The sequence below is a fragment of the Calonectris borealis genome, chromosome 1 (assembly GCF_964195595.1).
Source record: "Calonectris borealis chromosome 1, bCalBor7.hap1.2, whole genome shotgun sequence".
Lineage (NCBI taxonomy): Eukaryota > Metazoa > Chordata > Aves > Procellariiformes > Procellariidae > Calonectris > Calonectris borealis.
In genome coordinates this window covers 173,738,745-173,761,973 of record NC_134312.1, presented here as the reverse complement: position 1 = coordinate 173,761,973, position 23,229 = coordinate 173,738,745, and the positions used below count along the sequence as shown (strand labels likewise).

Here is a 23,229-nt window from a genome sequence, read left to right as displayed (position 1 = left end):
GTAACTAGAAGTCTGTCAGGAAGGCAGTAGCCTCACCATGCCTTTTCTCTTCTCCAGGTCTGCAAACTTAGTTTGCAGTCGATGGCTCTGAGGTCAAGTGAGACTGGCTGGCTCATGTCCACACTGGTAATGGCTTGGGAGCAGGTTGTCTTGCAGATAAAGCTAACTGAAGTGGTCCAATAAAGAGCCAAACTACAAGATTAAAGATTAAGCAACGTAGATAATCAGGGATCCAAAACCAGAGCTCACCCCCTCATGCTCTTCAGTTTATCAGTACAGATATGCCAAATAGGATATCTGCTACCTGCAAGGAGTGGGGGCAGGACTGGAGGAGGAGGGGAGCAGGGACAGGGTGACAGCGTCTGCCTTAGCTTGTTGGAGAGTGGTGGGGAAAGGAATAGCTTGTTGCAAACACGTGGTGCCCCTGTACTCGGCACTGGTGAGGCCGCACCTTGAATACTGTGTTCAGTTTTGGGCCCCTCACTACAAGAAAGACATGGAGGTGTTGGAGCGTGTCCAGAGAAGGGCAACGAAGCTGGTGAAGGGCCTGGAGCACAAGTCTTATGAGGACCGGCTGAGGGAACTGGGGTTGTTTAGTCTGGAGAAGAGGAGGCTGAGGGGAGACCTCATTGCACGCTACAACTACCTGAAAGGAGGTTGTAGCGAGGTGGGTGTTGGTCTCTTCTCCCAAGTAACCAGCGGTAGGACGAGAGGAAATGGCCTCGAGTTGCGCGAAGGGAGGTTTAGACTGGACATTAGGAGAAATTTCTTTACTGCAAGAGTGGTCAGGCCTTGGAACAGGCCGCCCAGGGAAGTGGTTGAGTCTCCATCGCTGGAAGTATTTAAAAGACGTGTAGATGAGGTGCTTAGGGACATGGTGTAGTGGGCATGGTGGTGTTGGGTTGACGGTTGGACTCGATGATCTTAGAGGTCTTTTCCAACCTTAATGATTCTATGATTCTATGATTCTAAGCCACAAGACCAGGCCTTCATGATGAGTGCGATGAGGTATATCAAGTGGTGTCATCCTTTCTTTTTTTTCTTCTCCATTTTTGCCCGTATTTTGAATAACGAAGACAAAAGCAGAACCAGTAAAAACAAGTAATGTCATCTGTGTGGCCTCTGTTATCCTGAGAACATTCACATAAAGGATGAATTAGACCTCTGGAGTTCAAGGGAAGTAAGTAAGATAAAAGTTAGTTTTATAAACTCAGAGAACAAGTGAAGTAAAATATTTTTCTTTGAAAGGATGAGATGTGAATCACTGAGGTCAACAGTTCCAAGACATGCTAAAGCTAGATGCCTGCATAATCATCAAAGCATTTCTGTCAGCTTATTTGTTATATAAATATGGATTTGGTTTTATCTTTAATTTAGACCCCTCAAATGGGACATCTGAGTTACCTGATGGGCAATATATTTGATGCAGTATCCAAAACAAAGAAAAACCCTGGCCTTTTAGCGTTATGCCCTGAAAAGACATACCTGTCAAACTGGAGACACTTGGAAGTTCCCCCTGAGATTAATTTTAAAATTTATTCCTGCAAATAAGGATGTCTTATGAAATGTGTTTTTCAGAAGGGGTTTGGATGAGAGGAGGTATTTTGGTGAGGAAGTCATTCCAGTAGATGGAAGCGGGAGAAGGAAATGAGCAGAGGATGTTGACCCAACGGTCGCTGCCAGGACTGAGAAAGGGGAGATTACTTGTGCATCATCCTGCTTTCGACTCGTAAAGTAGATGGGCTGCATCTGGCAACAGGGGAACAGACAGCATCAGCACAGAGCAGCATTAAGTGAGTGAAATTAAATTAAATGAACACACACACACAGAGAGAGGCCTGGAGGAATTGCAGACCCCTCTTCAGGATTTTCTGTTAGCATTTTGTTCTCTCCTATTCCATGTATCAGTAATTACTGCCCTTCCCATTAAATTATCCCTAAGATAAAAACTGCCTCTCATCAGTCAGGCAGTCGCAACTGTGTATCACACTGCTGAATCAGGATCACAATGGCTTTAAAAATGTGTGACTGACAGCAAAACTTCAGAGCAAAAAAATACACGAAGCCCAGCGGGGAGAAATACGAAAGAGTCCCATCTAAGGTAGAGGAACTGATTATTTTATATTGTGTCTGCAAACTTCAGCATTCTCACATACAAACAGAAAGAAAATGCTAATGTTAAAGGGCAGAATGAGGAACAAGTTAACAAATACACTATGGTACATGTCACAAGAGGTTGTCAGTGCAGCCTTCTGACTACTTAGTTCACAGAGGCAGTGAAGTATTTTGAAGTTTCCTCTCCCTCTTTAACCAGTCCCATCAGAACAAGTAGATCCCAGCTTCAAAGGTAGCAGGGCTTGTCAAAGAAGAAAGCTGCCCGTTCCTCAAACTGTGGATGGCAGCTTTATGTCCCCAGTGGTGGCTCCCACGCGAGGCTGCACAGCACCGGCAGGGTGGGCGTGATTACACAGCAAGTTCTGTGCTCAGATTTCTTTGAAGGGCTCATGCGCTCTCCCTGAATTATTATTGATCTTCTCCATTTGACAGGATTTCCAAAGACTTGAAAAGATACTCCGTAAAGCATACTTCTTAGCTTGATCCCTCACCTATAAAGTCTAGATGCGTTTGAACTGTTTTGTTTAGTTCTTTAGATAGCAAAGTTTTATTAATTAAAGTAATTGGCATATTTTCTTAATATATATCTGTAAAATTTTTTTGGTTTTATTCTTCCTACAAGACTTTTCCCAGAACTTCCCTACAGTAAAGGGAGTAGAGAGTTTTGTATAGGAAACCTGTGGTGTTTAGTTTCTCCACAAAACACTTAACTAGAGAACGTCGTTAATAATGGCATTTATTGACTGTGGGGAGACAGAAGATTAAGTGCATTTCAATATTTTCCAAATTTGATTCATTGATTCTGCCGCCTGTCATTTCTGGAAAAGATTTCCAAAAAGAAAAAAAAAAAAAAAACAAGTCCTGAATACAGCACATCTCTGCTTCATTTTAACTTCAATTTCACACTTCTGCAGTTTGAATATCAGCATCACTTATATTTCAACAAAAAATTGCTGTTTGTTCTACTTTTCTTATGATATATTAATGGAATTGTATATCTCGGTGTACACATTTCCCAGCTGGGGACCCTACTTTCAGTATTTGTAACTGGATTTCCATCATGCTTGAGCAACTACTTGCAAGTGTTGCAATCCCATTTGCAGTCTGAACCATAAGCCCGGGAATCACCTCTGAAGTATGACTTATTCTCACGGGCTTATTTTTATGGTGTATTTAGAGACCAGCTGTGCCAATCTAGGAAGTTTTCCAGAATACAAAGCGAATCATGAGCGGTGTGTCTGACAATGTGTCCGTGGACAGTGTGTTCACAGATGCTTCTCTGGTCTTCAACAAAATATTATTCAAATAGCAGTATTAGAATCTGACCCTGTTCCTGTTAAAGCCATTTTTCCAAGTAGTATTGAGTTCAGTTAGAGCTAATTCAGGCAGGATGGGTGAACTCGGTAAATTGTGAAGTCAGAAAAAGGCAGGGATAGAATGAATATCTAGAGATCATCCTCCAATCCACCTCTGCACCGAAGGAGAATAAGAAACCTTGCACTAATCCTGGCAGAATCAGCATAATACACTGGTAATGATTCCAGTGAAGGAAATTCCACAATATTCTTATGTAGTGTATTTTAGTGTTTCAGTACCCCGTAACCTTCCTGCTATAAAGGGTTATAGAACAAGAATAAATATGTAGCAGATTTCTTTTTGTTTTCTTTCTCAGCGGATACAGCAAAGTTGCTTAACATCCTTTTCTTCCTAAAATACACAGATTGTATTTCTGTATCATGTACCCGTATATGATGCACTTTCACATTAAAGCTAAGCCAGCCCAAAGGTTAGCGGCTGCCAAAATGAACCACCCTACTTTTTTCCACATTCAGCCAGCCCTCATGTGATTGTGATGAACCAGTTCAAAGGACAAAGTGGAGAAGCTTTCAGTTCTTTTGTAAAATGAGTTTTCTGCTGACTTAGTTCATTGAATCAAGCCCTGGGGAGGGCATCGGACAAGTACCAGTGGTTGGACGGGGTTAGCTGTGATGTGCAACGGCACAACTTCCCTCTTCTAGGCTAAATAAACCTCTTCAAACCTCTTTCACAGGCCATGCTTTCTCAGCCTGTTATCGTTCTTATGCTCCTCTGAATCTTCTCCAGTTTTTCTGTATCTTTTTCATACATGGTACATCTAATATATTTCTGTATCCAAAGAATGTTTAATATTTATAATTCAGTTATGAATAAACAAGCCACCAGAAAGGTTAAGAAGATTTGCTGTTGCTCATATGCTCTTCTGCCCATTTTTCCATGCCTAATTTGTGTGTGCCATTACCGTGACTTTGCCTACCTGTGTAATAATTGCTCTTATGGATGGATAAACACAAGTGTGTCACCCTGTGCTGCGCTTTTTCAGCTTAAGGAAGGTCGTTCTGATCTGCACCCTTCCCTGTGTGACCGCTGCTCATGTGGCCATCTCATCATGTTTAATTTTAACTTAGGACATCATCCAAATTCCAGCAGAACCTCAGGCAAGAGTTTCTCTAGGGGGAGAAGACAATTTCTGTTAAGTTTCCTTCAGTTTTGCCATGTGTATGCACTGACCTTCATTGAGAGTAGGCACATGACAGATTCTCCGTCAGTCTTTCATGTAATCTGAACTCTTTGGGGTTAATGGCTTCATGCAAGTATTACTTTGTGGCAATCTATAGGAATAAGATGTTAAGATTTACTGTATTCTGTCTTTTAGATGTTTATAAATAATTTATATTTCCCAGTATGGATTCACTCCTGCTTCATATTCATATAGTTCTCTCAACACATGATCTAGAGTCTTGAAGTATTTGATTTTTTCTTTTAAAGCCATCACCACCTGAAGTCATGTAGTCAACTGAGAATTTAAGTTTTTGCTATAATAGTTTCTCACTCTTATCACTGTAAAAACACAGAAAATGTGAAACCTGAGGATACAGAAACAGCAAAGTTAAAGCAATAAAGGTCCCAAATATATAAGGTCTTTTAAATGCCATTGCTTATTAACAGCTGCGAGGTTGGAGTCTGTGCTAGGGTATCTGCTGTGGATGAAACCCACACTGTAGAGAAGGATGCACCAATAATGACTCCATCATTGCCTGTCTAGCTGAACTCGTATCCCACCGCAGACTGCAGTAACCTGTGCGTTGCTCTATCCCATGTAACTAGATCCTGTCTGGGATGAGCCAGCTTGGTCAGAAACATTCAGAAATGCCTGATCTGAGGGTAAGGACTGCCGGCCTTTCCTGTCCTTCCTGCAAAGGCTCTTGTGTGGCTCTCAGAGTATGGAAACAGCAGAAGCCTATGGGCAGGCTCTGGATACACTGCCCTTCAGGCTCAGAGATTATGTGGATGATGGGGACCTTCAGGCCAGGTCTCTCCATTACAGGCTTCCTTGTAGTGTGATGACAGGGAGGAAGGAACCCCACTCACCTTTATATGCTGCCCACCCCCTTGTGGGACCCTAGGGAGCTTTTGAAGCCCATCTTTCCATATCCTGACAGGGATTTCTCGGGGACTGACCATGATTTTGTCACAGCTCAGCAGCAGATTCTCCAATTCAGCTTCCTCCCTCAACCTTGCACTTTTTTTCTTGAATGTCCCTGAAGCTCCAGGTCCTTTGTCAGAAGCACCCACCCTAATGGAGATTATTTGGGCTGATGACTTGTAGGACAGGAGAGAGAAGAGGGCTCACCGCTTTACAAGTGCCACCTCCAGCACTGACTGCCAGCCCCATCGTGATCTCATTCCAGCATGCCTCACACACAGTATGACCAAAGATCACCATTTTCCAGCATCAGTGTGGCACCCACTCCTAGGGCATAAACAGGAGTGGACTTTTTTTTATAAAGTTATGGGAAGTTGGCATCCTGCACTGGTTTCAGGTGAGACATGCTCCCAGCTGACCTATGAGAATAGGAGTGGAAGGAAGGAAGAAAAGAAGAAAGGAAGGAAGGACGGACGGACAATTTCTCCAGGTGAAGAGGGATATAATACCAGGCAATAAATAGCACATATGCAGAGAGTGGCCATAGATGTATCAATATTTTTCACTTGGAGTCAGTGAACAAGCTCACCATTCCTCTGACTCTATCTGGAAGCAGCATCACATTAAATGATATTGCATTTAATACAACAGATACGAATAGATACTTTCCTCCCTCCCTTAGCCATGGTTTCTTTCCCACCTTTTTCATGAACACATGGAGAGTATGCAGAGATCTGACCAGAAGTCCTTTCTCCCTCCCGCGGACTCTTGAACATTTCCCCTTTGCTGACCTACAGTCTCAGGGAGGCCTTCACAGCACATGTCCTCCTGAGATACAGGAATGAAAGGTGAGTCTGAATGCATGATGCAAAATTGCAAACTTTGGAGCAGCTGCCTTAACAGGTACTGGCTAGCAAAGATGTCTGTACCTACAGGAAAAGTCTGTGGGACAGCCAATGTGTGAGAGCAGTCTGATCCCAGGAAGGACTAATGTGCTTGGGATTTTTGGTTTGGTTTGGGGTTTTTCTTCTCAGCCACATCTCAAGAGCAGTCATCAACATGGTCAATTCCCACATTGCATCAAACGCCCGAGTCAAGAAGTCTCTGGCACAAAGTCAGCTCACAGACAACCTTCTTACTGCGTCTGAAAGAGGCAGGCAGCATTTCTGACCAGAAATGATGGCACTGACAGAATGAAGTCAGGAGCAGAGGACAGATAGCACAAGGCTCGTCTGCCCTAGGTCCTTGCATGCAAGGCCAAGAAAACAGAGGGAAGGAGCTGCTGCCACCATTGCTGAGCAGCTCCTGCTCCAGATGTGCCCAAGAACGAGACACAGCCCCCATGGGTATTTTGAGTTGCTCTCTACTGGCCAGAGGACCAGGAAGAGTCGAGCCCAATGCTGCCAGCAGACAAAAAGGCATATAACCCTGGCTCAGGGAGACGTGCAGGGCAGACAGCTTGGCCTGTGTTAGTGCCTACCAAGGGCCAGCAGCAACAGAGTGACTGCAAGCCACACGTGAACTACGGTGGAGGATGTGCACCTTACTGCGGAGTTGAACTTGATACCGATTTCGGCTCAGGTGCAGAGGTTCTCTGGGCTAACTGGTGACTCCTCCATCAAACAGCTCTGCATGCATTGCCCTGTGTCCCAGTGTACCAGAAAATGCTGAAAAATTGGAGCAGTTGCCCTTTATTTCATGGAGGTTAGTTAAGCAGAGGGGCCTCTCCTGTCTCAGCCTGCTGCTGCTGAGGGAGACACGAGAAGTTAGCACTAGCTCTCCCTTTACAGACAGCAGGGGTTTATTCAGCTTCTCAGCAGAAGGAAAATTCATAAGAAACATGTAAAGCACGTTTCTGGGGACTGGGAAGAGGAGATCTGGGAGGAATCAGAGGAGCTTAGAAGGTGGGAACATATATGGGCGTGGGGGTCTCTTTCTTCCCCTTCTTTTTTTCCTTTCTTCCCCATCTTTCCTTTCCCTGCCCCACAAAAATTTGCTCTTCCCGCATCCTTAAGAGACAGGGCATGTTTTATACCCATACAGCTGTATGTCTTCTCTTTCCTCTCCTCCTTCACCCTCCCCGAGGAACCAACCACCTTCCCTAATTGATTTTGACTGGATAGGCTTCCCAAATCTGCAGGGAGTAGAAGAGCGTGGGGAACTATGCCTGGGCCTTGTTACCACAGGAGGAAAAGGGGCAGTGCAGGGCTGGGCTGTGCTTGGAAGTGGAGGAGAGTCCTGTTGCCAAGGGTAGTAGGGCGAGAGAGCAGGAAGCTGGGAAAAACAACTTCTCAGCATCAGCCACCCCGTTCCTCCTTAGGAGCAGAAGCACAAAGCAGCGATGGGTGGATCAGGCAAAACAAATGCTCAGCTTTATTTTTTTGTTCATAGGCAACATAGGCAGCAAACTGCCTCCTAAAAGTTGTTGCCCAAGGCAGCTGCCTGCTTTTCTTATGCAGGGGAACAGCATTGCATTGTGCCTACCCTGTGTATAGCTGAACGGCATGACTCACGCCCCGCTGCAATTGTGCTGGCGTTTTAGGATGTACAGCGACTTTTCAGTATTCCTTCATTTGCAACTCAGTCAATTAGTTGAGGGAGGAAAATATGCACCTCCTCTCTTTTCTGACTTCACCACCCCAAAGTTTAACAAAATACAATACCAAATCAAGCAAATAAAAAAGGAAAAAGTATCCCAGAAGAAAACATAGACTTCAAAACAGCCCAATTTGATAAAGAATGGAAATAGCCAGATTGCAGGAATGGGAAAACCTTCTATTTGTAGAAAGGAGGAATAAGATTGGTTTATTTGCTTGTTATATTAAAACCAAAGTCATAGTGCTGGCCTTGTGCCGTGCAGAGCAGTTACCAAAGTCAGTAGGATAAGCTGTGTGCGTTGGTGGTACCACTAGCATAGTACATTCTCACTGAATATGACCTGGAGTAATGTTTTTGAAATAAAAAATGCAATGACTCAAACAACATATTCTCTTCCTTACAGTTAACTCTATTGCTCTTTCAACTTCCAAGGCCACATGAGGAGGGACATATTCAACTATTGCAGAGAGGGGAAAAGGTAAATAAAATACTGTCTGAGTTCCCCTACATCTGACAGTAGGTACCATTTTTATGTGAATAGTTTTAAACTCTGCTGGTGCTGAAGAGTCAACACGGATTATCAAAGGGTACAGAATCATTCCTCTCATTTTATGAAAGTAGTTATTTTCCTTGATTTTTAATGCTTCCTGCATCTGTTTTAATCTACTATGCTGAAGACGAGTAAGGTTAGGGAAAAAATAGTGTCATTATAAATTCTAAAAAACAAATTCTTCAAATGCTACTTATGTAAAAAAGGACCAATTTAAATCAAATCATTAGCTTTGGCTTAAACGTTCAATTACGAAAGTATGATAATATAAATGTTTTATGTATTCACAGCTCTTGTCTTCAAATTTAACCTTTCTTCCACCTTTGTCCTTATTTCTCCCTTTTATAAATGTTGGTGTAATTACACCCATTTTCTCTTTAGAGGTGAATACACAATCACAGCTAGAAATTCCCCAGTATGTTTTGCAGGCTGAAACATGTAATACTCAATCTCACGACTAATAACTACCATGACATGTTTTATAATTACACCATAAATCAGAGACTGCCACATTTAAAGTGTAATTTTAGGCTGTTTTGCAGTATTTCTTGGCACTTTTGAAATATATCAGGGGTGGAAAATGCACGATCTAGCTATGTACAACCACAGATGAGGAAAAAGAGTCTTTCTCCAGTTACTGGAGTGCCCCAAAAGAGACCACAGGATGCTAAAGGGCAGCGACATGCGTGTAGCTCATGGGATACCCAAGCTGCCTCTGAGATCAAAATGTTGTCAATCAGCACGTTGTCTGAGCAGATGTTGCAGTCCAGCAATCAAGGGCGGGGGGTTGGGGGGAAATCAACCCATGGCACAAGCTTGCAAAATGAGCAAGTCATTAGCAACAAGTACTCTGTGGCTTTTACAACATGGTTTGTTGTTTAAATCCTTCCGGGGGGGGGGGTTATGTTTGGGAGGAACTAAGCTGAGAGGAGAAGAACGAGCGTCTGTGGTGAAAGCTGGAGGAACAATTCTGCCAACTCACACAGCGTCTCCCAGTACCTGGCTCAAGTGCTTCTGCAGCTGCTGACAGGTAAATGATGGTCTCCCACAAAATCAGGTGAATTTTTCTCCCAAAGCCTGTTTCTGTTTGAAGGAGAGTGTTTTATTATTCATTCTGGTTTTGCCATATATGCTTTAGGTGTTATTTTAGCCCTTCCAGTGCAGACAAAAGTTTATAATGGCTTCCGGGATAATTTCCTAGGGGTTCAAAATCCCTGAGTAATAGTTTAAATGCAGAGAGGCTCTTTTATCCCTTAATTAATGTTGAAGCTTTTCATATACTAGATCTTGATATCCGCATCTCCTCACTGGACTGCCACCACGGGCTTGCTGGGACCAGTTACGGCCTGACATCTGGGCTCGCTCTGGAATGATCAGGAGGGTCTCTTTGCTGGGTACCTTGCCGTGTACGATGCAGCAGCCCGGCACAGTGACTAATGCCTCGTTTGCACCCCCAGAGTTCTGCTGGTAATTTAATTAAAATTGCCACATCCCTCACATGCGCTCATGCTAATTTGGTTTCCGCTAATCAAACTCTGAATTTATGCTAGTCAAGTTTTATCATCTCCCCAAATGGCACAAGCCCTGTAATGACAGCTGGCTGCATTTTGGCCACTTAATATAGATACCATGACTGCTCTTTGATTAAGAGAGCAATGTGTGATACAGGCTGCCCCAGGCTGCCAAAACCATCAACAAGGAGAAGTTATGGCAAAGTCTATGCACATACAGAAAACCTACGTGATCTCCTACACCTGCTGTTATTATTCAGACTGGAGGTCATACCATATAGAAACCCTACAGCCACCTGCTACTAGCCCAGGTAACCTTATTTCTTTAGAAAATAGGGTGGGAAGCTACAGTGGGATGAAGAAAAGCTTTGGGAACGTGACTGCAAGGCATCCCAGGGAGAAGTGGTGGTACCCCAGCGTGCAGAGGCGATTCACAGGGGACTGGGGCTGGCTGTGTCACCCTCCCCTACACCTTCTCCTCCCGAGCTGCCTTGCTGCGTACCCGAGGCAGCCGAGTAGCCCCTTGCACTGTCAGCATCTGAATGCTGGCACTAGTATTACAGGTAAAGGCTATAGTATGGGGGAGATCTAAAATTTACACTGGGTCAATGGGAATTTCATGGACCTGTGGTGTCTTCTCGCGTTGTTATAGTTCAGGCCCCTTGACCGCTGCTCCATAAACGATGTTGAAGGGGCTTGCCTAATCATTCGTCAACACACTCTTTGGCTTCAAACATGCTTTTGCTACTAGTAGAGCGGCTGGAGTTCATGGTATGTCTATACTGGAATGATCAACCTGTCTCAAACAAGATCCTATGTGATTACCCCAGTTATGTCTGGCACCTTTATCTTACAGCTTGTGTAAGCAAATCAGCGCCTACATTACCAGTTTAAAATGAACTGCGAGGGCTTGCCTTTAGGAATAACACCACTAATTTATGAAGGTGAGAAGAACAGTGTAATGTAGACCTGGTGCATTGACTTGTAGCAACCTTTACCAGAATATGGCCTGGCACTTCCAAGATTTGCTGGGAGGAGTTTGAAAAAAGGAAACAAGGGTGTTGTAACTTCTCAGAGACTGCACTGCAGTTGTCACTAGTTGTGCAAGTAAGTGAATAAGAGAACTACTCCAGGCTAGAAATTTCCAGAATTATACGTTTCATGGTGCAATCATCGCCTGTTGTTTTTGCTGTGTATTATTGCTGGCTGGCTCAGTAATTGCTGCTGGGGTGAATGTTGTCCCTCAAACAGGGTTCGTTACCTGGTGTGCAATAAGCCAATCTCACACACAGAGCCGAGATATTTGTTTATTTCATGTCTGCGCAGAGATGGGTGCTAGGTGGTAACTACACAAAGCCAGCACGCCAAAATACAAAACCAGTCCTTATTTATATCTTAAAATCAGCTAACTACTGCCCATGCTACAAACAGGTTGATTATTATAATTTTCTCATTGCCATTTTGCCTTGTCATTTTCAACATTAACTACGCACGTTCAGTGGGTACAGGGATTAATGTGGTAGGGGGAGATTTCAGCAGTGGAGGTGTGGTTCTCATATTGTAATTAGGATAGGTTAACTTAGGACATGATCTTTGAGGAACTTGGCACAGTTTTTACAGTTTGAAAGACACTTCATTTAGCTCAAGTTCATGCCTACTGCTTCATGACCATCCATTCCTTTCTTGTTCTAAAAATCAATTTATCAAAATGCTATGTTATAACGATTCCCATAGTATCTTAATTAAACATTTACAAGATTCAGCAGCTTCTTCATACAATCTTACTACATGAACACAGGAAGGTAGGCTTGGGGAAAAAGAGAAAATAGGCACAGGAGAATATAATTGTAGTGGTGCAGAATTACGGGATCCCAGGATTTATGGCTGTAGGGCTGTTAACAGGATTTAGATCAAGCCACCTATTCCAGACCATTCGCTAAGATTGGCACCTCTTTACGCTACTTAAAATATCCCAGTAGAGGGAAAAGGAGCAGGTCCGGCACTTGTAAGGTGTTTTCAGACTCTCAGCAACAGCAGAGGCTCTGTAAACAGAGCACATTGGCACCTGCCTCGCATTTTCTCATCTTAGCACAGCCCCTGAACAAAGTTACATCTTAAAAGCTGGCTTAGAGAAAAGGAAGCCTGGCTTCTGTATTTTCTCATAATTTTTTATATTTCTTTAGAACAAAAGGAGCATAAGGCTAAGGCCAAAACTTTCAGTTGCAAACATACAGCTTGCTGGTGTGGGCAGAGTTTAGCCTAAAATAACTGGAGGCAAAAGAAAGAAAAAAGCAGCTTAGAAATGTGTTGTCAGCAGGAGAAAATAGACTCTGTGGGGCACTGGGTTTCTACAGCCTTGTTCTGTAATCAACACAGCTCATTACTGTAGCTGCGCATGATATTGCAAATGGCATTTGGATGGATACATTTTATCTTTCCATCGTGCTCACTAGTTAACAAATTGTCTGCCCAAATTGCTGAATCATGCGTATTGTGTCAAAAACAGAGGAAAGCAGCAGATTCCCTTTGTCAGGGTGGATGGCCTGTGCCAAACTCTCAGTCAGTGATTTTCAACCTCCTTCTGTTTAGCCTCCTACAAATTGTCCTGTGGAAGAACAGGACTTTGTATAGATGCCTCTTCCCCCCTGCAGTGATAATCATATTGCTTTCCTTTCCCTCCCAGTCTACAGCATACACCTGACTCTGAGGTCTGCAGACCACATTTTGGAAATCGGTCTCCCAAGCAAGTTAATTTTGTGCATTTACAGTTTCACTTCATTCTTTTTAAAAGAAGGCACTTTCTCGTAACATGTGTTATGTTCAGTCTTTAAATAGTACTGATGTTACTATTGCAATGTATGGGACAATCCATCCTGCAACCGAGGTTACAGAAGGAAGTGACCACATATCTGAGATCAGCTAGCAGCGTGTGACCGCACATCGCATTGCAAGGCACATCACAAGTTCTGGCTTCCATCTGAAATCACTTTGGAGTCTCGACATGAGATTAAAGGCAGCTGGACCTCTGCGCTTCTTTGCTGTAATAGGTGTTTCAGAGTGTCGGGGTGTAGTAAGACATTGTAAGCCATAAGCTGCTGTATAGGCCTTGTTTTGAGGCACGACGCAGGCTGAGGATGCAGTCCTACAGGCTGACACTACACTATGCCTTCTAGAGATAAAAAGGGTTATGAGCCATTTTTGCCCCATTCTGATTGTGGTCTTTCCAGTATAATGCCAGCTGTATTAGAGCAGTCATTAGAGCAATAAATTAGATTAATCAATAGAATCATAGAATCATAGAATCATTAAGGTTGGAAAAGACCTCTAAGATCATTGAGTCCAGCCGTCAACCCAACACCACCATACCCACTACACCATGGCCCTCAGCGCCTCATCTACACGTCTTTTAAATACTTCCAAGGATGGTGACTCAACCACTTCCCTGGGCGGCCTGTTCCAATAATTACGTTACTGCATACTTTTCAGCTGTTCAGCTGTATTCACTGTTCCCTCCATTGGAGTTGTTAGGGGAAAAGAAAAGGGTCCCACATTGCTTCTTATGTCAGGAAAATTCTCCTTACCTGGCTATGGGGCTGTTGTGTCTCCTTTGTATCATCCAGTAGAATAGAGGGGTCAAGGAGATGTTTAAATTTCACTTCAGTCTCACTTGAAGAGGAGAAGGAAATGAAAAACAGAATGGGATTATAAATGACAGCCCAAAGGCAAAGGAAAAAGATGACTGAAAGGGGACTGACTTTAGGGTTTGAATATCTTTTCTTTAATATGTAATTTTTTTGTGATGAAACACTGTAAAAGGTTGCCCAGAGAGGCTGTGGAATCATAGAATCATAGAATCATTAAGGTTGGAAAGACCCCTAAGATCATTGAGTCCAACCATCAACCCAACACCACCATACCCACTAAACCATGTCCCTAAGTGCCTCATCTACACGTCTTTTAAATACTTCCAGGGATGGTGACTCCATCCTTGGAGATATTCAAAACCCAAGGGGACACAGTGCTGGGCAACCTGCTCTGGGTGGTATCGCTTGAGCAGGCAGATTGGACCAGATGATCTCTGGAGGTCCCTTCCAACCTCAGCCACTCTGTGATTCTGTGGTTCTGTGTTTTAGATATTTTCTTCCATTTTTTTGGAGGGAAGAGTGAGCTGAAAGAACAAAAGAGAAACTTAAAAAGCCTTTCCCTTTTTCAGTCTAATAGAATTAACTTCTGTTAACCTTTCTAACCATTGCCAACCTTGTCAACGTGAGCAATCCTGTTAGCTGAGCTGGATTAGTAAACTCCAATACCAGCTCCAAAGGTAATTCTTCAGCACATCCAGGCTACCTCTGAAGTTTTCCTCAGTGTGGAAACGAGGGGGCAAGGAAGAAGCACTGATGCACATTCTGGTTCTGTCTCCCCATGGGGTCAGGATTTGGCCAAAGCGCCATCCTGTAGTCTAGTACTGGGCTGATTGCTCTCCCATCCATGGCCTGCTGTGGTTCCCCACGGTCAGCCTGACACACCCGATGACTTCTTCTCTCCATGCACCCAAATGTAAGAGACTTGAATTAATCTATCAGTTTCTATCTGGTAATAAAATATCACATATATCAGTTTACACATGACGTGTATATGGCAGACAAAGTCCTATCGCACATGCACCAGCAGTTTTAGTAGAGTTAGTCAGAGGCAAGTCGAAAGTGAAGAAAAAGGAACATTTTTAGGCAGAAGAGGAAATGGGCAGGACAAGATGAGCAGGAAAAAAGGCCTAATATTTCTTCCTCCACCCCAGACATATGTATATAAATAATGAGAGAGTGATTTCCCCTGCTCACTGGCCGCTACTCGTTTGCTGCATCTCTCTGGGACATGCACCATCCCTCCAAGATGTGGGCAAAGGTACTGTCTTGTTTCTTTGCACTGTAAGATGCACTTTTCTGTTTAAGCTTCTGTATCCTCACTCTATATGTTTCAATAGGCGTGCATCACACTGTGGGATATGTGGTTCACCTGCTTTAAATTACTTGTGTACCTCTTTTAATAGATAGTCTTAATGCTTTAGTACAAAGCTGAATAAGAACTTACCTGAAATAATGGGTACAATGCTGGTCACCATTGCCAGAAAAGAGAAATCCAACTGGAACAATGCAATGAAAAGCTACTAGCATAGTAGGGATGAGCCTGTATTATAAAGGAGAGAGCAGCACAGTTTGGTTTGTTTAACTTAGCAAAATGAAGGCCAAAAGGAAATATCATCGCTCTGTGTGGATATGTGCAGGGGAGTAGAGGAAGGGAAAGGATGAGGGGAAATGGAGGGAGATAATTTCCAAAGAGAGAGAAGAGTTATATTCAGTAATGCCAATATAAAAAAAGTAAGTGTTTGTATAGACTGGTTGTAAACAATATATGCCTCCACAGGGAGAAGTTTCTAATGGTCAGAGAAGGGAAATTCTAGATTAGTTTCTAATAGAGATATTAACAGCAGCTAACAGCTCCAGTCAAGAAGCAGCAGGCTGAGTTTGCGTAATGGGTCAATGCTCAATGGGAAAGCAAAAAAAAAATTAGAAATTTAATTCCCAGATCAGCAGGAGCCAGGAACAAGGAGTCACTGCTTTTCAAAGAGGTGAGATCTTGTCTTGGAGAAACCCTGGGAGTCCAGCTGGGTGTAAATTCAAGGGGAGCTGGGAGCCAGGAGCGGTGAGTGCAAGGTAGGGCTGCCAAGTCCCATCTCCCACTGACCTCCAAGCTCAGCAAGGCTTGGCATGGTAATTCTGCTACTCAGGGAGATGAAGTCTTGCCTCCTTGTGCGGTAGTGGCTGCACTGGATTGGAATGCCACTTTCCCACTGATTTCAATAGCAATAAGAAGATGCTATGGAAAGCCGGATGTTTGTTGCTTCTATTTGTTTTATGTATATGTGTGTATATAGATACAGATATAGATATAGATATAGATATAGATGATATAGATGATATAGATATAGATATAGATTAGATATAGATATAGATATAGATATAGATATAGATATAGATATAGATATAGATATAGGTATAAATATAGGTATAGATATAGATATTGATATAGATGATATAGATATAGATATAGATATAGATATAGATATAGATATAGATATAGATATAGATATAGATATCTTGCAAAGTCACATCACTTGCAGTGCTTACCCTCAAGGACTCAAGTCAGGGAGGAAGCAGCAGAAATACAGAACAGACAAGGACACTGATGAAAATATAAATAAAATATAAATAACACTGTGACATTTCTGGGAATAAAAAGAGGAAGAATTCAAACCTTAGTTTTGCTGATGCAATTCATGTAAGCAGAGGCAGGGCAACAGAAATGGCCAGCATGCTAAGCAGTAACCCAAAACTGAAAGCAAAAAAAAAGAAGAAAGAAAAATAAATGTTTTCTTTAAATTAAGAGAAATATCTACTACTTCTTTTTTTTTTCCCCCTCCCAGACAATTACAGGAAATTTTGCCAATGTGATTCATGGTTTGAATGCAAATCACTTGACAGACCAAGTCATTCAGAGGAGCAAGCGAATGATTCTGGATACTCTTGGAGTGGGGCTTCTGGGTACCAGCACTGAGGTCTGCCACAAAGTGACACAGTACAGCAAGGTAAGGTGTCTGGCATTCACAGCATAGCCTAAGGCGTAGCTTTAAGAAAAGCAAGGGAAAATTTGGGCTATAAGAGGAAACTTTGTCATGGTGAAATTCTTTTGGGGATGGAAAGAGAGACACGGTGCTCTTCCCACTGGAGACAGGGAAACTTCATTGCTCGAGTTGTTACTTTTAACTCTGGATGGGCAAAAGTCTGTGTAACAGACCGTATGCTAAGACCCGCCACTGCAAACACAGTTAATTAAGAATCCCTTCCTTTCTTTCATATGAGATTTTATTAAAAACATCAGCAAAGCAAACATCGCTTATCACCAGACTTTCAAAAATAAGGGACTGTTAAAGGGATGGAGAGTTAGTAGGGGGTTACTTCCAGTCCATAAAACATAATTGTTGTCTGAGGTACGTTGGTCATGTTTCTCCTCCAGTCGTGTTCTCCTTAAACTAGAGGAGTACTTGACCTCGAGGAGAAGCCTTCCCAACGCAGGAGTGCATCAATGAGGAGGAGTTTAGCCCACTGTTTTATCGATCAGGCCTGCCTCGTTTGACGCAGGCTTCAGAGCTCTGTGTGCCAATAAGTCTCTTCACACAGAGATCCCCCCTTCCCAAACAGTAGTAGTTTATGCCCTTTTATTTAATTCTGTAAAGATCTCTTCATCGGCTAAAAGATCTGCACAGCAGAAGGAAAAGAGCAGAACCCTTTACAGCATAGGGATACCAACATCAGGAGGCCATATATCATTTGCCCAGGGCCTACTAAAACGTAGAAAATCAGAACCTTTAACTGGAGATCTTCCCCAACAAGATGATGACAGCCCTGAGAGAACTGCCGATGGGTGGTGAGAAGGGACGTCAATGGCCAGAGGTTGTGTGAAGGTACTGAATGGCCAGGTGAAATCTGCCCCGAGGTCTGTTTGGGTGGAAAGAGCCCTTGACATAAGCCAACAGGAAACCGAGTTTCTTTTCCTACTTTCTGATAGAACAATATTTTTCTCATGAAAGGGAACAGTGGGGTCCCAAGAGGGTATGGTCTGATCTCGGCTACGTCAGAGATGAGGCGCACATTTATCATTGGGTTCAGGACTTTGAATTAATTGATGTCAATTTGTTTCAGATCTACAGCTCAGACATATCCAGTACCATCTGGGGCCACTTGGATTTCCGACTGCCTCCTCTATATGCAGCTTTTGTGAATGGAGTGGCTGTAAGGAATGCTCTTTTATTTGCTCTTAAATCACGCTCATTGATATCGTTCTCACTCTAGAGAGAACAGAATGCTCCTAAAATCTTGGTTTACTTTATTCTTGTGCCTGAAGCCTGCTACAAAATTTTCCTAGACTGTTCTCCTAATGTGTTTCAACTTTCTTCCGATGAGACCGGGCTCAAGGTATAATATATATCTGATGCAACTCAACAGCACCCCTTACCTTTAATGTGGGACTTGGGGCTGTTTTCGAAGGTCAGAACTCTACAGCTTGTTACAACCTTGCTACAGCCACATTACAGAGACATACTCTGGCTTTCACTGATTTCACCGGGATCCAAATTTCACCCCAACTGGCAAAGTATAGGTACAGAAAAACACAAATACGGAAAGATGCACATATACATACACATATATAATATCACAAGGCAATTTAATCTTCAGTCATGCAATTTGCAAAAGCCAATTATATATTTTGTACACATACTTCGTCAGTAAAGCAATAGCTGACTCCTCAGATATTTGTCTAAATTCAGATTTAGGCTGAAACCATTTGAAATCGAAAGATGCACCAGAGGTGGAGTAGACAAATTTGGCAATTATGCAAAACTAGGGAAGGTGACCAACCAAGGAAACGGTAATATTAAGCCTATCTAAATTAGTGTGAGAACAAAATCAGAGGTCCAATTTGACACCTCATTTCCAATGTAGAGAAAAGTACCTTGGAAATGAGATCTGGTACCTCTCAGCTCCTAGTAGCCCATGTGATATTCAAATCTGGCTGTTAACATGTATACGATCATTTCAGTTTACATCACGGTCCCAGGTCAGTTCTAAGTGCTTATTGAAGACACCAGGAAAGCAGCTTACTGGGTATTGGGCACAACTGTCCTTAGCCCGCACTGCAGGGCATCTTCCCAGCTGGCATCAAAGTTCTTCAAGGCAGGGACTGGGTTTTCTTCTGTCTGTTCAGGCACGCAGTCCTCAGAAGTGTCTATTCCCAGTATTACGGGTCAAGACCTGCACGCTGGGGAGCCTGACCACCTTCCCAGTTTGCTCTCAAGTAAGACACGGGTGAATAGGCATGAAAGTTCAGCTTTTGAGGCATTATTATGTTATTAAAAATGCTGTCCCTGATGCTCTCAATTCCTTAGAGGTTCTCAAAACTTTGGTGGGGGTGTTCTGACAAGCAGTACATTGCAAACACTGAGTGCACTGCTTGGAGCAGTCTGCTACCAGAACAGCAGCCATATGCCATGCTGGGAACGCCCAAAATCTTCCCAAGCAGCTGGGTTCTGGGCATGGGGAAGAGGAGGCACCTCTCTGGATACTCTCAAGGGCTAAGCAGCTTGTCCCAGTTTTAAGACTGTAGCTTTCTCTTACTCCCAGCAACCCCAGGGAGTCTGGTTCCTCGCGTGACAGGTCTTGTTTCAACGTGCTGAAAATTCAGGCTAAAGCCTCATGTACGTTTGCAGGGTTGTGGCTGTTGCCTGTGGATGGTTGCACTAGAGAAGTTGTTCCGATACAACCTTCAGTTAGCAGTATGGGTTCGACCGCTACAGCTTTAATGGCGTGAGCCCTAATGGCAGCATCAGTTGCAGCACAGGGGAAGTAATTTCATTACGTTTATATACTGTTTTGGGGGTAGTGAAAATTCACCATTCACAGGGTGGGCCTAGAACTGCTGCTTTAATTAGACTGGTATAATTAAAGCAGCAAAAGCCTATTGTAGAAAAGAAGATTCATTGTCATACTGGTTCTAGACTAGTGCAACTTGAATTAGAATTATACTCCTTTGAGGCAAGATTTGTATTGTGTTGCCACTTCTCACCAAGCTATTTTGGGAGTAAAGGTCTTAAAAGACAGACTTTTGAAGTTTTGCTTTCTAAGGAAAATCTAGTTCTTCTGTTCTTTTTGATACCAGTTACAGTAGTTTCATTTGACTAAGCCAATCTTGCCAAGTCAGAGTTTACTTCTGATGACAAGTCAAGGCTTCTCTTTCCATTAGGTGCACTCAATGGATTTTGACGACACGTGGCATCCAGCCACACACCCATCCGGGGCTGTGCTCCCCGCCGTGATTGCACTCTCGGAGGCCTTTCCTCAGAAGAAAAAAATCTCTGGTCTCGATCTGCTCTTAGCTTTCAACGTGGGAATCGAAGTGCAAGGCAGACTGCTGCGCTTCTCCAGCGAAGCCAGGAATATTCCAAAAAGGTATATAGAAATACTTCAAGGACAAGGTTGAGTGGAAGGTTTTTTTCCTCGGTGTTAATATACTTAATTAAATGCCAGTTAAAATACAAATGGCACAGTTAATCATATTTTCTATGTTGTTTGTCTGGAAATTTAGGAAAGGTTCATCTTAAACATAAATATACTTACATGACTCCTTACGGCTTAGCTAATAGATTTCTTTTTGAGAGCATTGATCAGTTTAGAAGAAGGAGGTGATGATCTCCCTATTTATTAAAAACAGCAGCGAAAGGGCAACGTTTAACAGCAGAGGTCTCAGGCTTTCATGAATACATACGATCATGCCTCAGTTGCAAACAGTGGCTTGCTCTCAGCAGAAAGGCGTCACCAGTGCCGGGCTCAGAGCAGAGCCCAAGAAGATGGGGTGTGCTTAGGGGAAAGCCTTTTAGTGTGGGATGGACTAGATGTCTTCTTGCTATTTTCTGTGTGTTCCAATTTTGCAAAACTAGTTCAGAATAACAAAACTTGCCTTCTCCAATACGTGTCATTTATAGATGACTATAAATTATTTTACAGATAATACTATGAACTGTGACACTTGTGCCATTATTCTGTTCAGTATGCCTTGAACAATGAGCAGTTCTAACGTTTCAGTTGCATTTCTGGGGAGGACTTATTGTATGTGGTATTATTCCAGTTTAACTTGTTCCTGGGGAAAAGTGACAACTTTTTCTGTTAGGACCGCACATGAATTCTCAATGTATGTTTCTTTATGGTCCAATCCATCTTTCACAGCAATGAAAGGAAATTGGAGCTTGTGTATATAGTGAATTCAGGTGACTTTTTGAAATACGATAACAAAGAGATTTTGTTTTCTCAGGTTTCACCCACCGACTGTGGTCGGTACAATGGGGAGTGCAGCAGCTTGTGCTAAACTGCTAGCTCTTGACCAGCTGAAGTGTAAAAATGCCTTGGCTATTGCTGCCTCCTATGCAGGTGCCCCACTGGCTAATGCAGCAACCCAAACAAAGCCCCTCCACGTTGGCAATGCTGCCAAGCACGGACTGGAAGCAGCTTGCTTAGCATCCCAGGGCCTTCAAGGAAACAAACAGATCTTGGACATGGAGTCAGGGATAGGTGCCTTTTATACAGATTACAACCCACAGACCCTGCCAACCTTGCAGTCCTATCCATGGCTGTTGGACCAGCAAGACGTGGCCATCAAACGTTTTCCTGCTCATCTTGGAACACACTGGGTGGCTGACGCAGCATCTTCTGTTAGGGGGAAACTTGTGGAGAGCAGTGACAACTTGCTCCCCCTTGATAAAATTGAGAAAGTCATTCTCAAAGTCCCAGAGGTCAAATACGTGAACAGACCCAGCCCTACCTCAGAGCATGAAGCTCGACACTCCTTCCAGTTTGTTGCATGCTCTGCTTTGCTGGATGGCAGTATGTCAGTCCAGTCCTTCGCCAGTGAGAACATTCACCGGCCAGCCTTGCAGGAGCTCCTCTGCAAAACACAGCTGGAGCACCCTCCTGATAACACACCTAGCTTTGAGAGTCTTTACTGCGAAGTGAGTGTCACACTTCGGGACGGCAACACGATCAGCGACCGCTGCGATACATTCTACGGACACTGGAGGAAACCTCTGAAAAAGGAGGACTTGGAGAAAAAATTTCAATCCAATGCCTCCAGCGTCCTGCCTGCAGAAGCCACAGAAGGCATTATAGAGACCGTGTACCATCTGGAAAAAGTAGAGGACTGCTCTGTATTAAGTAAATTTTTATCAGGACAGTCAGCTAGAGTGCTTTTGGAGAAGCAGCACTCCCTTTGAATGTTCCAACCAACAGCTAGACGCTGTTCACAAAGGAAACACAAAATTCAGGACAAACTCTTCATTAGTGACTCAAGCACTTTTAAATTGGACTCCTGTAACAGAAGAACCATACTCAGTCCAATATTGTGGGTTTTGACTAAGTAAATAATTTAGCCATTATGTGCATAGCTCAGTCAGGCTGAACAGAAGATCTTCTGCTGGCACAGTCGACTTCAATTATCTTTATACCTCTAGAGGCAGAGAACTGCTTGCGCGCAACACAAAAATTTCCCTGCTCTTCTGCCAGAAATGTCTGTTCTGCTTCTGCTAAATAACTCCATAAAGAAAATCCAAATTCTGGAGGAGCATGGAAATGCCACGTCCATGAGAAACATCATTGTGCGAAGGACAGAGAATAAAAGCCTTTACATATTTATTTCTGTAGACTTAGCTCTAAAGCCTCCTTGAAGAGGCCACCTGTTACGTCCAAGCTTTGACGTTTGTGCTAAAATAAACATGACACACATACAGAGTAGTAGCACTTGATACTCTGCAACATGTCAGGCTTCGCTGTAACGATTGATCTTGCATTGACGAGGTAAAGGTTGGTGCCCTTCCTGATCATGCCAGCTGCTGAGCAGGAGGGACAACTCAACACTCCTCGTCATAAAAGCGTTATTTCCCAGTTCCATCTTTTGGCTGCTCTGTGGTATAGGTTTGTTCATGCTGTATTCCCGCTCCAGTTACAAGGCGCTCGCTCAACAAGACATGATTAGCACTAATTAGTGATGATGTGTTTAGATTACTTCAGGCACTGCAAAGCATGGGCTACAATACACTCGTTATGACTGACGGAGACCTGTGAGCGTCAGAACACTTCTTATGCTGAGACGATTAAGTGTCCACAGTGACAATCAACTTACCTTCGTAATGAATTCTGGGAATTTTTAGTTCCTTCAGGAGTACAAAGCCTTGCCAGATTGTGCTTCTAAGAAAGGCTGACGACATTTGTTCACATTTGTAAGATCAAAGCACATGTTCTAACATATATAAAATGTATAAAGTGCCTTAGGGCACTAAACTATGTATGCAAAAAAATCACAAAATAAAGCTAATTCATTTTACTAACTAAACC

General features: G+C 43.1%; 1 protein-coding gene across 2 annotated transcripts; it reads left to right on the top strand.

Annotated features, from left to right (window-relative positions):
* Positions 1-9,660: 9,660 nt before the first annotated feature.
* ACOD1 (aconitate decarboxylase 1) lies at positions 9,661-23,200 on the top strand. Of its 2 annotated transcripts, none has more exons than XM_075138899.1 (5): positions 9,661-9,756; positions 16,719-16,880; positions 17,995-18,084; positions 20,093-20,298; positions 21,158-23,200. In XM_075138899.1, exons 2-5 carry the CDS (start codon positions 16,803-16,805, stop codon positions 22,110-22,112), a joined length of 1,329 nt encoding a protein of 442 aa, XP_074995000.1. In that variant the 5' UTR covers positions 9,661-9,756; positions 16,719-16,802; the 3' UTR covers positions 22,113-23,200. The 2 variants fall into 2 exon arrangements, with proteins under 2 accessions (XP_074995000.1, XP_074994996.1); XM_075138895.1 differs by lacking the exon at positions 9,661-9,756 and adding an exon at positions 15,088-15,139.
* Positions 23,201-23,229: the final 29 nt, after the last annotated feature.

Bases quoted from the DNA above. Each gene is read 5' to 3' on its own strand.
- ACOD1 (XM_075138895.1), top strand. From the start codon at position 15,110: ATGCACCATCCCTCCAAGATGTGGGCAAAG. The intron at 15,140-16,718 runs GTACTGTCTTGT...TCCCCCTCCCAG, and splicing joins CCTCCAAGATGTGGGCAAAG to ACAATTACAGGAAATTTTGC. The intron at 16,881-17,994 runs GTAAGGTGTCTG...AATTTGTTTCAG, and splicing joins AAGTGACACAGTACAGCAAG to ATCTACAGCTCAGACATATC.